The 15,838-nt window shown below is 43.9% G+C and overlaps 1 protein-coding gene and 1 long non-coding RNA gene across 5 annotated transcripts in view; one reads left to right on the top strand and one right to left on the bottom strand.

Moving 5' to 3' along the window:
* The window catches only part of grhl2b (grainyhead-like transcription factor 2b), a 38,822-nt gene extending 29,451 nt beyond the window's left edge, over nt 1-9,371 (bottom strand). Inside the window, exon 1 of one of the 3 annotated variants that reach the window (XM_053675261.1) lies at nt 9,161-9,371. In XM_053675261.1, coding sequence (XP_053531236.1) covers nt 9,161-9,180 — 20 coding nt within the window. In that variant the 5' untranslated portion in view covers nt 9,181-9,371. The remainder of the gene's footprint in view (nt 1-9,160) is intronic. The other 2 variants (XM_053675260.1, XM_017454923.3) reach the window with 2 other exon arrangements.
* Nucleotides 8,627-13,107, top strand: LOC108257314 (uncharacterized). Of its 2 annotated transcripts, none has more exons than XR_006980976.2 (4): nt 8,627-9,234; nt 9,592-9,656; nt 9,741-9,794; nt 10,132-13,107. It is a non-coding gene; the product is annotated as an uncharacterized LOC108257314 (long non-coding RNA). The 2 variants fall into 2 exon arrangements; XR_001810435.3 differs by having other exon boundaries at nt 9,595-9,656.
* Nucleotides 13,108-15,838: the final 2,731 nt, after the last annotated feature.

Raw genomic sequence — 15,838 nt, forward strand, 5'->3', positions numbered from 1 at the left:
ATAGAGAGAGGGAATGAAGAGAGGGAATGAAGAGAGAGGGAATAGAGAGAGGGAATGAAGATTGGGAATGAAGAGAGGGAATAGAGAGAGAGAATAGAGAGAGGGAATAGAGAGAGAGAATAGAGAGAGAATGAAGAGAGGGAATGAAGAGAGGGAATAGAGAGAGGGAATAAAGAGAGGGAATAGAGCGGGAATAGAGAGAGGGAATAGAGAGAGAGAATAGAGAGAGGGAATGGAGAGAGGGAATAGAGAGGGAATAGAGAGGGAATGAAGAGAGAGGGAATAGAGAGAGGGAACAGAGAGAGAGAATAGAGAGAGGGAATAGAGAGAGGGAACAGGGAGAGAGGGAATGAAGAGAGGGAATGAAGAGAGGGAATAGAGAGAGGGAATAGAGAGGGAATGGAGAGAGGGAATAGAGAGAGGGAATAGAGAGGGAATAGAGAGAGGGAATGGAGAGAGGGAATAGAGAGAGGGAATAGAGAGGGAATGAAGAGAGGGAATGGAGAGAGGGAATAGAGAGAGGGAATAGAGAGGGAATAGAGAGAGGGAATAGAGAGGGAATAGAGAGGGAATAGAGAGGGAATGTAGAGGGAATAGAGAGAGAGGGAATGGAGAGAGGGAATAGAGAGGGAATAGAGAGGGAATAGAGAGAGGGAATAGAGAGGGAATAGAGAGGGAATGGAGAGGGAAGAGAGAGGGAATGGAGAGAGGGAATGAAGAGAGAATGAAGAGAGAGAATGGAGAGAGGGAATAGAGAGAGGGAATAGAGAGAGGGAATGAAGAGAGGGAATAGAGAGGGAATGGAGAGAGAGGGAATAGAGAGGGAATGAAGAGAGGGAATGGAGAGAGGGAATAGAGAGAGAGAATAGAGAGAGAGAATAGAGAGAGAGAATAAAAAGAGAGGGAATAAAGAGAGAGGGAATAGAGAGAGGGAATAGAGAGGGAATGGAGAGAGGCTGGTGAGGGAAGAGAGAGGGAAGAGAGAGGGAATGGAGAGAGGGAATGGAGAGGGAATGGAGAGGGAATAGAGAGGGAATGGAGAGAGGCTGGTGAGGGAATAGAGAGGGAATGGAGAGGGAATGGAGAGAGAGGGAATAGAGAGGGAATGGAGAGGGAATGGAGAGGGAATAGAGAGGGAATGGAGAGAGAGGGAATAGAGAGGGGCTGGTGAGGGAATAGAGAGGGAATGGAGAGGGAATAGAGAGGGAATAGAGAGGGAATAAAGAGAGAGGGAATGGAGAGGGAATAGAGAGGGAATAGAGAGGGAATAGAGAGGGGCTGGTGAGGGAATAGAGAGGGAATGGAGAGGGAATGGAGAGGGAATGGAGAGGGAATAGAGAGGGAATAAAGAGAGAGGGAATGGAGAGGGAATAGAGAGGGAATAGAGAGGGAATAGAGAGGGGCTGGTGAGGGAATAGAGAGGGAATGGAGAGGGAATGGAGAGGGAATGGAGAGGGAATGGAGAGGGGCTGGTGAGGGAATAGAGAGGGAATGGAGAGGGAATGGAGAGGGAATAGAGAGGGAATGGAGAGAGGGAATAGAGAGGGAATAGAGAGAGGGAATGGAGAGGGAATGGAGAGGGAATAGAGAGGGAATAGAGAGGGGCTGGTGAGGGAATAGAGAGGGAATGGAGAGGGAATGGAGAGGGAATGGAGAGGGAATGGAGAGGGAAGAGAGAGGGAATGGAGAGAGAGGGAATAGAGAGGGAATAGAGAGGGAATGGAGAGGGAATGGAGAGGGAATGGAGAGGGGCTGGTGAGGGAATAGAGAGGGAATGGAGAGGGAATGGAGAGGGAATAGAGAGAGGGAATGGAGAGGGAATGGAGAGGGAATGGAGAGGGAGGGAATGGAGAGAGGGAATAGAGAGGGAATAGAGAGGGAATAGAGAGAGGGAATAGAGAGGGAATAGAGAGGGAATGGAGAGGGAAGAGAGAGGGAATGGAGAGAGGGAATGAAGAGAGAATGAAGAGAGAGAATGGAGAGAGGGAATAGAGAGAGGGAATAGAGAGAGGGAATGAAGAGAGGGAATAGAGAGGGAATGGAGAGAGAGGGAATAGAGAGGGAATGAAGAGAGGGAATGGAGAGAGGGAATAGAGAGAGAGAATAGAGAGAGAGAATAGAGAGAGAGAATAAAAAGAGAGGGAATAAAGAGAGAGGGAATAGAGAGAGGGAATAGAGAGGGAATGGAGAGAGGCTGGTGAGGGAAGAGAGAGGGAAGAGAGAGGGAATGGAGAGAGGGAATGGAGAGGGAATGGAGAGGGAATAGAGAGGGAATGGAGAGAGGCTGGTGAGGGAATAGAGAGGGAATGGAGAGGGAATGGAGAGAGAGGGAATAGAGAGGGAATGGAGAGGGAATGGAGAGGGAATAGAGAGGGAATGGAGAGAGAGGGAATAGAGAGGGGCTGGTGAGGGAATAGAGAGGGAATGGAGAGGGAATAGAGAGGGAATAGAGAGGGAATAAAGAGAGAGGGAATGGAGAGGGAATAGAGAGGGAATAGAGAGGGAATAGAGAGGGGCTGGTGAGGGAATAGAGAGGGAATGGAGAGGGAATGGAGAGGGAATGGAGAGGGAATAGAGAGGGAATAAAGAGAGAGGGAATGGAGAGGGAATAGAGAGGGAATAGAGAGGGAATAGAGAGGGGCTGGTGAGGGAATAGAGAGGGAATGGAGAGGGAATGGAGAGGGAATAGAGAGGGAATAGAGAGGGAATAAAGAGAGAGGGAATGGAGAGGGAATAGAGAGGGAATAGAGAGGGAATAGAGAGGGGCTGGTGAGGGAATAGAGAGGGAATGGAGAGGGAATGGAGAGGGAATGGAGAGGGAATGGAGAGGGGCTGGTGAGGGAATAGAGAGGGAATGGAGAGGGAATGGAGAGGGAATAGAGAGGGAATGGAGAGAGGGAATAGAGAGGGAATAGAGAGAGGGAATGGAGAGGGAATGGAGAGGGAATAGAGAGGGAATAGAGAGGGGCTGGTGAGGGAATAGAGAGGGAATGGAGAGGGAATGGAGAGGGAATGGAGAGGGAATGGAGAGGGAAGAGAGAGGGAATGGAGAGAGAGGGAATAGAGAGGGAATAGAGAGGGAATGGAGAGGGAATGGAGAGGGAATGGAGAGGGAATGGTGAGGGAATAGAGAGGGAATAGAGAGGGAATGGAGAGGGAATGGAGAGGGAATGGAGAGGGGCTGGTGAGGGAATAGAGAGGGAATGGAGAGGGAATGGAGAGGGAATAGAGAGAGGGAATGGAGAGGGAATGGAGAGGGAATGGAGAGGGAATAGAGAGGGAATGGAGAGAGGCTGGTGAGGGAAGGACTTTCGCACAGTTGTACAGGGTATTAAAGGGACGTGACGGCGGGTGGAATGGGATTGCTGTTGTGTAGTGAATGAAGAGAGATTGTTGGTGTAAGAGGAATAAAACACTGTCCGGGGATCATCACGAGCGACAGTAACTCAGTACACCACTCAGGTATATCCTGTCGGGTCAGTACAGCGCTGTTAGTGTTCAGAACACGCAAACACCGTGATACAGGGTTCTCACTGTGATACAGGGTTCTCCAAGTGTTGCAGGGTTCTCACCGTGATACAGGGTTCTCCAAGTGTTACAGGGTTCTCACCGTGATACAGGGTTCTCACCGTGATACAGGGTTCTCACCGTGATACAGGGTTCTCCAAGTGTTACAGGGTTCTCACCGTGATACAGGGGTCTCACTGTGATACAGGGTTCTCACCGTGTTGCAGGGTTCTCACTGTGATACAGGGTTCTCCGAGTGTTACAGGGTTCTCACCGTGATACAGGGTTCTCACTGTGATACAGGGTTCTCCGAGTGTTACAGGGTTCTCACTGTGATACAGGGTTCTCCGAGTGTTACAGGGTTCTCCGTGTTTAACAGGGTTCTCCGAGTGTTACAGGGTTCTCCGAGTGTTACAGGGTTCTCACCGTGTTGCAGGGTTCTCACTGTGTTGCAGGGTTCTCCGAGTGTTACAGGGTTCTCCGTGTTTAACAGGGTTCTCCGAGTGTTACAGGGTTCTCACCGTGTTGCAGGGTTCTCACTGTGATACAGGGTTCTCCGAGTGTTACAGGGTTCTCCGTGTTTAACAGGGTTCTCACTGTGATACAGGGTTCTCCGAGTGTTACAGGGTTCTCACCGTGTTGCAGGGTTCTCACTGTGATACAGGGTTCTCACCGTGATACAGGGTTCTCACCGTGTTGCAGGGTTCTCCGCGTGTTACAGGGTTCTCACCGTGTTACAGGGTTCTCACTGTGATACAGGGTTCTCGGAGTGTTACAGGGTTCTCCGCGTGTTACAGGGTTCTCCGTGTTTAACAGGGTTCTGCGAGTGTGTGTGAGTGTTATCTGTGTCATTTTGTGCGGTGTTGATGTATAATCTGAGATCTTTTTGTTTGTTGTTGGTTTGTAGGATTTTACGGAGATTAAACGCAGGTGCAGACAAACTTTCCCCCAAATCCCCTCAGCGCTGCTGCTTTAGTCGAGATCACAGCGGCGCTGCGACGCTTCTGATCTCCGCTCAGGCGTAAACACTCGTCACACTTCAGCACCGCCACCAAGCCTTACACCTGCTGATCGCCAGCGCTGTGCGCAGCGGTCATGAGCACGCCCAGCCTCTCCTTCATCGAACTGTCATCGCGAGTCCTCCGCAGGAGCGTTTGTTCCTGATCCCGCGTCTCTGTGTAAGTTTCCGTACACGGAGACTCACTAACGTGACCCTCGGCTGATGGTGTAACTGTCCGTGAGTTTCCGTGGCGTTCTATACGGGTCACGCCGTCACGTTTAAATCGCTCCTTCATTTCAATCACACAACGAGTCAATAATCATCTCATCACCGTCAGTTAATCACCTGACATTCCAAACGCGATTCCAAACAAATCCATCCATTTACAAATAACAAACAACCCTAGCCCTTCCACTAGGACAAAGTATTGGCACCGTGTACAAGGAGGAGGAGTCAGTGTGTGTACAAAATGCTGTGTGTTTGTCCCTCTAGGGAAGAACCCTTAAAAACCCCTGCGACAGATGTTCCAAAGTTTCCAAGTTATGGACTCTTATATATTAATGTTTTATATTAATTTCAGTTAATTTGCACTTATTTTCAGTCGTTGATGTAAGAATTATAATTGTTAATTAAGTGCTGCTGGACGTTTGTGACTTGGAGAACGCATCGCTGCTGAGGTTTACAGTTTGTTATTGATAACGAATAACTGTGATAAACTAGTTCATAAAAACCGGACGATTCAAATTCGCTCGTTATCAGTTTGATAAAATTGATCAAAATCGTTGAATAAAAATAGTCGACGATGAAGTAGCAAATTTATCCGAATCGATTAGCTTATGAACATTTTTTCGAATGAACTCTACGTTGTTTAATTTTCTTAACACACGCAAATATATACGTTTAATACACTGTAGGTTCCGCGTCACGTCATCAAATCATACTGCTTTCAGTTTACGTCAAAGGTCCTGGTAGTCGATCACAAAAAGAGTCTATTACCTGATTCACTGATTCACTGACTCACTGATTCACTGATTCTGAGAGTTAATCCCAAAGTTTTGGAGCAAAATGAATTTAGCATCCGAAAGTTTTTCAGGTAGCGGGACAGCCTGTGCATATTGAATTTGCATGAGCCAATCAGAGCTTGAAATGCAGTTAAGCCCCTCCCCAAGGGATTCACAACATTTGTTTACATTCAGCCAAAAAAAACATGAGGCTGTTTTGATCTGTGTTAGTTTTGGGATTATAATCACCGTATTTTATTGTTCGTTGGGTAATTAATGGTTCTTATCTCCCAAAAAGGGTTCTACTTAGAACCGTCACTGACAGGGAAGCACTCCGTTGTAGAACTTTTAAACTTTCCACCAGAGGAACTAACGAAGAACCCGTAACGCCGTGAAATTTTCCGCATTATATCCACAGCAGATCAAACAAGGTTAGCACAAAGTCAGAATGGTTTATAAAGTTCTCCAGCGCTTCCATGTGGGCATGAAACCCATCAACACGCTCTGCATGAGGGTATACGGGCCATTAATCAACAAGCACTCCAGGACTGTCAGCTCATTTCACCCCACCACCATCAGATAAGGAGCGGAGAACGGCCCGTGGAGTACAACGGTGAACCATTAATAAGAGGAAGGAACAAAATGTCGCTTAAACAAGCGCTGAAACCTTCTCCCGTTCTCTGCAGGTCCGATTTACACTCGCGAAAACGCTGAACCCTTAAGAGTTCTTCAGCTGTTCCTCAAAGGGAAACCATAATGATTCGGTCTAGAACCCTAGCAAGAACCCTTTTATAGAAGCTAAGAACCATTAAAGTCCACCTGAAGAACTATTTTCATCATAACACCTAGAACCGGTCAGGAGTTTTTGAGCACATGGTTCTTGAAGGGTGGGGGGGTGGGGGGGGGTGGGGGGGGTCTTTAAGATTTCACTGGGTAAATAAGTATTCTACTTGGAACCCTTTCTGACAGAGAAACACTGCAGTGTAGGGTTCTACACAGAACCTTTAATAGAAGCTTCCCCCCCAATAAAGGGACAACCAAAGAACCCTTAAGGGTTCTAACTGTTCATGCATAGCTAAGTACTCTTTGCTGTAAAGGGGTTCTAATAGCAAAACCCTCTGTTGTAGGGTTCTACACAGAACCTTTAAAAGTTCCACTAAAGGGACAAGGCAAAGAATGCTTACAGGTGCTAGAGCTAACATATTAAAAAGTGTATAAAATCAAAAAACATGTTCTTTAAGGGTTCACTGGATTGTTAAGGGTTCTAAGCCTTTTAAACGAGTTGTGTTTGACATCTGTTCTGACAGAGAAACCCTCCGCTCTAGGGTTCTACACAGAACCAGAGGGAAAAGCCAAAGAACCCGTATAGGTGCTAGAGTATACAACCTAAAACGTCTTCTTGGAGGTTCGTTGGATAGTTAAAGGTTCTGCTTGGAACCTTTCCTGCTAGCGAAACACTCAGGTTCCACACAGAACCTTTAGTAGAAACTTTCCCTCAACCAAAGGACAACCAAAGAACCCTGAAGAGTTCTCATTTTGTAATGCGTAGCTAAAGGTTCCTTTCTGTATCAAAAGGGTTCTACCTTTTAAGCGTTATTAAGGGTTTATTGGATATTAAATATTCTACTTCATAGGGAGCACTTGTAGGGTTCTACTTCACCGCACTCACCGTTTCAGATCTGCTTTTTATTAGCGGAGCATCTGCCGTACGAGTCCCTGTGAACGGGCTGTTACTATGGAAACCATAACATTTTAGAACCAGCGCATTACGATAGCTAAAGCTGCACTTCTGACCAATCGCAGTCCAGAATCCGGCAGCTCTGCGGCGTGACGTCATCATTTATCATTCTCTCAGCACGTGTGCTTCAATAAACAACGAGAGCTTTCTATAAATAAACAAAGACTGCAGGAATAACTCATCTTCGGGTTCACCGAGTCTCGTTCACAGCTCGTTAAATCATCGCCATTTTCATTGATCCTTCTACGTGTTCTGTAATTAAGGCTAATTAACCCTGAGCGCGTTAGCGGGGCGGAGGAACCACCTTCTGAGGTCTGGAGTGTGATCCGAGTCAGCGCGTGCACGGGGCAGTTTACTGATTTAGGATGATCAGTCACGGCTCAGCTAATAAACATTCAAGTCAAAAACAAAGAGCAGAGCTAAATGGAGCCCATAACATTAATCATAATAATAATAATAATAATAATAATAATAATAATAATAATAAGTCAGGGTATAAACAACGTCTGTCTTGTGATATGTTGTCATCTGATGAAGTGCTTTAGAAGAGAAAAGGTCAATAATACGATATTACAGTGTTATAACGTGCATTAATGGATTATTATGATTTATATATTTATATAGTGGGTTTTAGTGAATACACGTAAATACAAATAAAAATAATTCTTCACACAAGTTCAACACAAAAGGTTCCTGGAAAAGGTTTAATAAAGTAAAGTGAATGTAATCAGTATGTTTGGTGTAATGTCAGATCTTTGTGTGGATTAGATCAGAAGTGATAAAGACTCAAACGTGTTCAGCGGTGTTCCTGTATTATTATTATTATTATTATTATTATTATTATTATTACTGCACGTTGATACAGTTTCTTCACACACTTCCAGCCTGTTCCTCTGTTTAACACACACACACACATACACACACATACACAAACAAACACAAACATACACATACACAAACATATATATACACATACACACACACTCACACATACACAAACACACACACACACATATACACACACACATACACAAACATATATATACACATACACTCACCCACATACACAAACATACACACACACACACACACACACACACATATACACACACACATACACAAAGATATATACACACACATACACAAACACGCGCACACACACAAGGTTCACGGTAAAGGTTTAGACCCTACACAAATAATAATAATAATAATAATAATAATAATAATAATAATAATAATAATAAAACTCCAACATAAAGTTTTAGTGAAACTCCGGCGGGAAGTTTCTTTCTTTCTTTCTTTCTTTCTTTCTTTCTTCACCTTTTCTTTCTTTTTTCTTTTTTTGTCTTTTTGCTCTCATGACAAATAAAAAATGGCGGTCAGTGCACTGTCTTTCCGAAGTTTGTTCTCTCGGTCAAAACTGGAGTCAAAAACAAACAAAAAAAGAACAAACAAAAATAATAATTTAATTTAAAAAAAACAACAAAAAAACAAAAACAAAACAAAAAAAACGACTAAACACAAACCGCTCGCGCTGTTCCGCGGGTAAATAATACTGATTATTCTCCGCGCGCATGAATGGAGAAGGGGGAAAGAGAGACGGGGGGAAAATACCGACACACGCACGCACGCACACACACACACACACACACACACACGCACGCGTGAGTGTGTACAGAAGGAGAAAATGCGGTGAATGCGCGCGGAGTGAAGGAGTAAAGGGAAGAATGAAGATGGGATGAAGGGAGGCACAAGTGGAGGAGTGAAGGGATGAAGGAGTGGAGGAGTGAAGGGGTGAAGGAGTGAAGGGGTGAAGGGATGAAGGGGTGAAGGAGTGAAGTAGTGGAGGAGTGAAGTAGTGGAGGAGTGAAGGAGTGAAGCGGCTCGAACGCGCGTCGGCTCGCAGTCACTTACTTTTCTGTGTCCTGTGACATGATGATGTCTTTTGGACTCCTCGCCGATAATTCCTGGAGAAACTGGACTTTCAGGTCGGTGCAGACTCACACACACTCACACACACTCACACACACTCACACACATACACAGAGGCAGAGAGAGAAAGACAGACAGAGAGAGAGAGACAGGAACACAAACCTGGGCTACAGGTAAATCCTGCCCTGCCTACCTTACAGCTCTCTCTCTCTCTCTCTCTCTCTCTCACACACACACACACACACACACACACACACACACACACACACACACACGCTTTCAAATACATGCACAATATTCATGCATTTCCAAAATGTTCTCCTTCATACATAATATATCATTTTTTAAAATCCATTCATCCGTTTATTTATTTATTTATTTATTTATTTATTAAATCTTTCTGATATTCAAAGCAGCCCTGATTCCATTGGTCGAGGTGTGTAAGGAGGTCGGGCTGTGATTGGCTGAGCCAGCACAGGTAAGTCCCACCCACACCTGGAGGCATGCGTAACCACCATGTAAAGAAATGAGAGCCTATTTTTAGCTTTGTTCTTTACACCAGGTCCTGAAGGCCAGGAAGTGAAATCACAGAGAAATGATACCAACTGAACGAAATGTACGTCATGTTTCCATAATAGTTTTCATTTAAATATATATATATATATGTGTGAATATATTAATAGTTAACGCTCAAGGAGAGAAACAAGCAGTTTAATATCCGTGACTGTATTAGTGATTACTTTAGTATTATTTATAGAAGTTATTTGTAATTCATTGTTTCTTTAATGTTTTTAGGATTCACATTTAATCACATTTAAAAAAAAAAAAAAAAAAAAAAATTCTTTCGAATTGTTTTAATTTCCCTCAAGTTTTAGACCAAACACTTTTCACAGAGTTTTCCAGCTTTATTCCTTTTTTTCTTCTTTTTTAGAAATGTTCTTGTCTTTTCTTAGGTGCTTAACCTCACGGGGAAACATAACAGACGCCGAGGAAAGCGCTATCTGCCTTCTTCCACACACACCAGCTAACAGATCATCACTGTGATTGACAGGTGAGAGAGAGTAAGCCCCTCCCACCCACAGAGCAGGTCACACCTTTCCCTCTCTCACCTTTTTTGAAGTTGAAGTTAAAGTCACAAGTTCGAATCCTGAAGATGTCACATGGCCGGAAGTCAAGAGAGCGAAACCGGCGGTGTTTTCTGGGTGGGAGGGGCTTACTCTCCCACGCCCCTGTCAATCACAGCGACACGAGCCAATCACAGGCATCTGTGAGCTGGAGTATGAGGAAGAGGACGAGAAGAGGATACTGTAGACAGTGCCTTCCTGCGAGTTTAGAGTTCTTACTCTGTACTTCATCGAGTTAATCCACTCTTTTTGTTTCTCTTTTTGTTCACTCTTTTTGTTAATTTCACAGATTTATGAATTTAAACGTTCACCTCTTTAAAAATGTTTTGTTTTTCACGCTTTTAAGAAGGTTCCCTCCCGTTTTAAAGTCTTTTTAGAAGTGATTTCTGCAGATTTTTAATCTCTGATTAACACGGAACACCCACACCACCACCATTCCCTCAACTCGTCCAATCACTCGCCTGCAGTAACCGCTTCATCCTGTATTCGTAAATATTTATCATATGTGCGGCCAATTTCAAGACAACTACCTCAGCGTACTGTTGCAGCGCACAAATACGCAATATTTCTATACTTTTTTAAAAATATTTCCCTTTTTCTAGTCGTATGGAAGTAATTGTGGTCTGTGTAAACTGTATTTTATGTCACGGACTGTCGTAAAAAGCCGTACTGTGTACGCTTGTGTGCGTGACGGTCGAAGGATTGAGGTAAAAGTAGATTTGGGATCGAGTCGTCAGCGATCAGCGACGGGCAGCCCTGAGACCCGACACACACGGGGTTTATCCTGCGCCGCTCGGCGGGAAGCGAGTTTGATGTGCAGGTGAGCGAGGCTGAAAGGACAGCGTGATGTCATGGAGTTGATTCCGTTGCCGCTTGTGCAACTCGTCGTGATGTGACTTGCCCTCCACTTAACTGTCAGCGTTATTTCCCAGAAATTAGCGAGGGCCGAGTGCCATTCTCCCACGGTGCTGAGCTGAGAAAGCTTCCACGGATCAGGCACGGACACGCCGCCAGACCTGACCAGGTAAACCTAACGCCTTCGACACGACACGACCGACACCTCGGGGTTCTACTGATCCACTCCTGTACCACACGCTGGTCTCCTTTCTGAGCTCTCGCTCATCCCATGTACGATCAGACCCGTTACACCTGCTCCGCCCTCCGTTCTCCGTCGGGTTTCAGCCGGGCTCCATCGGAGAACCCTTTTAAGTTGCACAAGGAACCTTTTACTCTCAAGTTCTTTAGAGAACCTTCTATTTACTGGTGCTTTAAAGAACCCTGTAAAGATATTTCTTCACAGCAGTGCCACAAGCAAACATGTTATCTTCGGTTCTCTAACAAAACAAAAAAAACCCTTGGTTAGTGCTTTAAGGAAGCAAAGTAAGGCTCTTAAGAGTGCTGCCTGAGAGGAGAACCTTTTCCAGTCCCACAAAGAACCCTATAGAGTATGGTTCATGTTAATGTGTTAAGCGATGATACCTTGAAGATCCAATACACTGCTCTGAAGATCCTATAACGAAACATAACGAACCTCTTTAATCTCCACGGAGCCGTACAGCTCAGCTCAGGAGCCCTGCAGTGAAAGATGGTTCCCATGGTGCTGTAAAGACCCAGAGAAGAGCCTTTATTTTTAAGAGTGTGAGCTACGTGTGGTGCTAGACAGCTGTTTTAGCTACTTAATGAATATTAACGAACATTATCACACACTCGTCGTAATACGTTATCGTCGCTATAGTAACAGTTCATTCACAGGAACAGCGGTGTACGGCTGCTGTAACGTAAGAGAGAACAGGAACTCACTTTAAAGGTTAAACTTTAAAGGAAATCTAATAGGAAAACTGTTTTCTGGTCCGGAATGCTTGTTTGTGTGTGGGTCCTGGGGGCGGAGCTTTGTGATCATGGGCGGGAATAGGTGGGGGTGTGTGTGGTTTCAAGAAGTTTAAAAAAAAAATATTTCAAACATTTTAACTAAACGGTTAGAGAGCTAAACATGTGGTATAAAATGGACTAATCTTACCTAGTACACCTTTAAATGTAACTATAAACGGATAAAAATTACGATGTGTTGTTCTGTAATAAACAAAAAGTTGTTTACGGACTGTGTTTTAGGAGTCAGGATCTGGAGGCTCGGAGTTCAGGACTCGGTCCAGTGTGTGTGTGTGTGTGTGTGTGTGTGTGTGTGTGTGTGTTAGTGCATTAGAACCCCTGATCTGCGCTGGACCTTCGGGTCCTCTGCGTAAACACAGCTGCATTGTGATCTGGAGGCTGAGGGGCGACACCTTCAGCACCTAAACACACACACCTTTGTTTTCAGGCGTCTGAGACAAAGCACTCGGTCAGTGGAGGAGATAATCAGATTTACTGAGATCAGATAAACATCTCAGTATCCTGACCTCACACACACACACACACACACACACACACACACCTGGTCTGATCTGTAATACAAACCTGCGATAACATTCATCAGGCTTTCATGGCGGTTCTGTCTGATACACACCATGTTGTTGAGTCTGATGTTCAGTCTGATGTTCAGTCTGATGTTCAGTCTGATGCTGAGTCTGATGTTCAGTCTGATGTTCAGTCTGATGCTGAGTCTGATGTTCAGTCTGATGTTCAGTCTGATGCTGAGTCTGATGTTCAGTCTGATGTTCAGTCTGATGCTGAGTCTGATGTTCAGTCTGATGTTCAGTCTGATGCTGAGTCTGATGTTCAGTCTGATGTCCAGTCTGATGTTGACAGATTGATGCACATTGAAAGTTTTTAGGTTATTGTTCTAAAAATAAAGAAAACCTTTTCTCTTTATTATTTGTTTGTTTGTTTGTTTGTTATGTCATCCTGTGTTTACTACAACACTGCGGAGTTTATCGGAAATAAAATAAACTCTAATATGATGGTTTATTGTGTATTACTGATGGACGCTTTTCTGCTTTTGTTTGTGTTATAATTAGTGTGTTAGCAGATACTGAAACTTCAAAAGTCATTAAGTGTTCACTAAAATATATAAAACATATTGTTTTTATTTTCTGTAAATTTCGCACGCTCAGATCAGAGATTCAACAACAACAACAACAACAACAACAACAACAACAAATACTCATGTTAAATTACCTTTAAAGAAAACTTTTCTCTCCGTTTTTGTGGATGGTTTTAGATCTAAAGTTATTATATATATATATATATATATATATATATATATATATATATATATATATATATATTATTTATTTATTTTTTTTAATTTTACAGTTAAATGTTTTAATTTGTTAAATTCCAGATGTTTATTTTATTTAAATTGGAAATGCTTTTTATTTCTAAGATTAAGAACCGATTTGAAAAGAACATTGCGAAAACACTTTAGTAAAACCGGGTTAGTGCAGACACTCTCAGAAAGACGGGTTCTCTACGGGCTGATGGAATAATTAGAGGTTCTCCGACTCTTAAAGGGTTCCACACACTAACCCGGTTTCGTAGAAGACAGAAGAAGAAGAAGACTTTATTTGTCACATATACGTTAGATCAGTGAAATCGTTTCTTCATAAATCGCAGTCTGTTATGTAGAGGTCAGGTCAAAGGTCAGGGTCCGCTGTGATACAGCGCCCCCTGGAGCAGAGACGGTTAAGGGCCTTGCTCACGGGCGCAGTACGGCGGCTTGCTAATCTTTCACTCTGCCTGAATCAAATACCAATAATACGTACGTTCTTCTCTGGATGATTCACGGTTCTTGTCCTCCTAAACGTTCTACTTGGAACCCTGAAAGCTTTCAGGCGATAAGAAGAAAATAATGAGCTATAATTTGGAGTTTGTTCATCATTCTTACCCAGTTAATACATGTTCCTTAAGGGTTCTTCAAGGGTTCAGTGGATAATTAAGGTTTCTCAGTCTACTGAAAGAGTTCTACAGGGAACCCTGACAGGATCTAGAGAAGAAGAATGAAATAATAAGCAATAATCCCGCACTTACTCCTCACTCATACCCATTCGATTCATATGTTCTTTAAGGGTTCCGGTGGATAATTAAAGGTTCTTACCCTCCTAAAAGGGTTGTAGATGGAACCCTGAGAAGTTCCATGTATTAAAAATAATGAGCAATAATTTCAGTTCATACTGCCCTCTTATCCAGGTGACACACACACTCTCCTGGAGATAAACGTGTTCTTTAAGGGTTCAGTGGGTAACGAAAGGAAAACACTTTGTTGTTGAGGTCCACGCAGAACCGTTACGGGTTCTCACTCCGACCCCCCGAGAGGACAGCCGGCGTTCTACTGTAATACAGAACGACACCAAATCAGACCGCGACGACCTGAGCTGTGTACATGTTCTGTACATCACTTTATTTTTAAACAGTGATTGTCCTATCGTGTTAAACGGACTTCTCGGCCTGTTATTATATTATACACGCGTTAGAGATGAGGGGAGGTTGAAATGGCCGTCTGAGGATTCCCGACACCTCTCCTGCGCTGTGATCAGATTTAATAAAACCTTCTATACACCTTAAATGAATATAGCTTCCTGAACCGTCCTTTACAGGGTGTATGTCGAAATTTTTCAACTGATCCACATCCATTGTGTGTGTGTGTGTGTGTGTGTGAGTGTGTGTGTGTGTGTGTGTGTGCTTTCTGTGTGTGTATTGTAGGGTTTAATAATGCTAATTAAACGGCTTTTACAGAACACACCTGCACTTTTTCAGTGCTTTGTGTCCATGTGGTTGCTAAATAAATACAGGTGGGGTCTGTAAGCACACTGCTAGGGCCTGTGGGATTAGCTTTAATGCACCTCAGCCGCAGCGTTTAGCAAGGAGCTCACACACAGAAACCGCCGCTTCGTCAGATCCGCCGTGTTCGGCGTCTCGTTTCGTTCGCATTAACGCAGATGGAAACGGGGCGCCACGGTGGAGTCGACGGTATTAAATCTGAGACGCGAGTGGGTTTATAGGGTTTACTTCACTGTGCAGATGTTTTAATGGACACCAGAGCAGACGTGCGTCATTGTCTGACAAACCGAAACGCAAACATTATCAGCTTTTTGTACGTACAAACAAACGTAAAGCTTTTTTATACCACGCCCCTCTCTCTCTCTCTCTCTCTCTCTCTCTCTCTCTCTCTCTCTCTCTCTCTCTCTCTGGATTGTGATTGGTCAGAAGGTGTTGTTCATTTCCTCTGACAGTAGTGCAGCTACACACTGAACCTTACAGTGTGATGTTTCATTATTATGTGATGCTGAATCTGTTTATTAATCAGTCCAAAGTGTTTGGATTAAATCCGTTAACACGGCACTAAACTCAATCACGTATTTAAAACAGTGATTCAGGGGGCGGAGCTTCTTAAGATCTGGGTTTGTGATGTCACTAAATAAACCCACTCCAGCCAATCACATCGGAGGTTACAGGGTGACGTGGTTGATGTGGTCAACTGAAGACCTTCTGAGCGACTGAAAAGACATAGGCAGTGTTATTGATTGTTAAAAGTTGTTGGTTGTTGGTTCTTTTACACTTTTCTGACTTAAAAACGTATAAAATGACAATTTCACATACGTTT

Source organism: Ictalurus punctatus, chromosome 24 (genome assembly GCF_001660625.3).
Source record: "Ictalurus punctatus breed USDA103 chromosome 24, Coco_2.0, whole genome shotgun sequence".
NCBI lineage: Eukaryota > Metazoa > Chordata > Actinopteri > Siluriformes > Ictaluridae > Ictalurus > Ictalurus punctatus.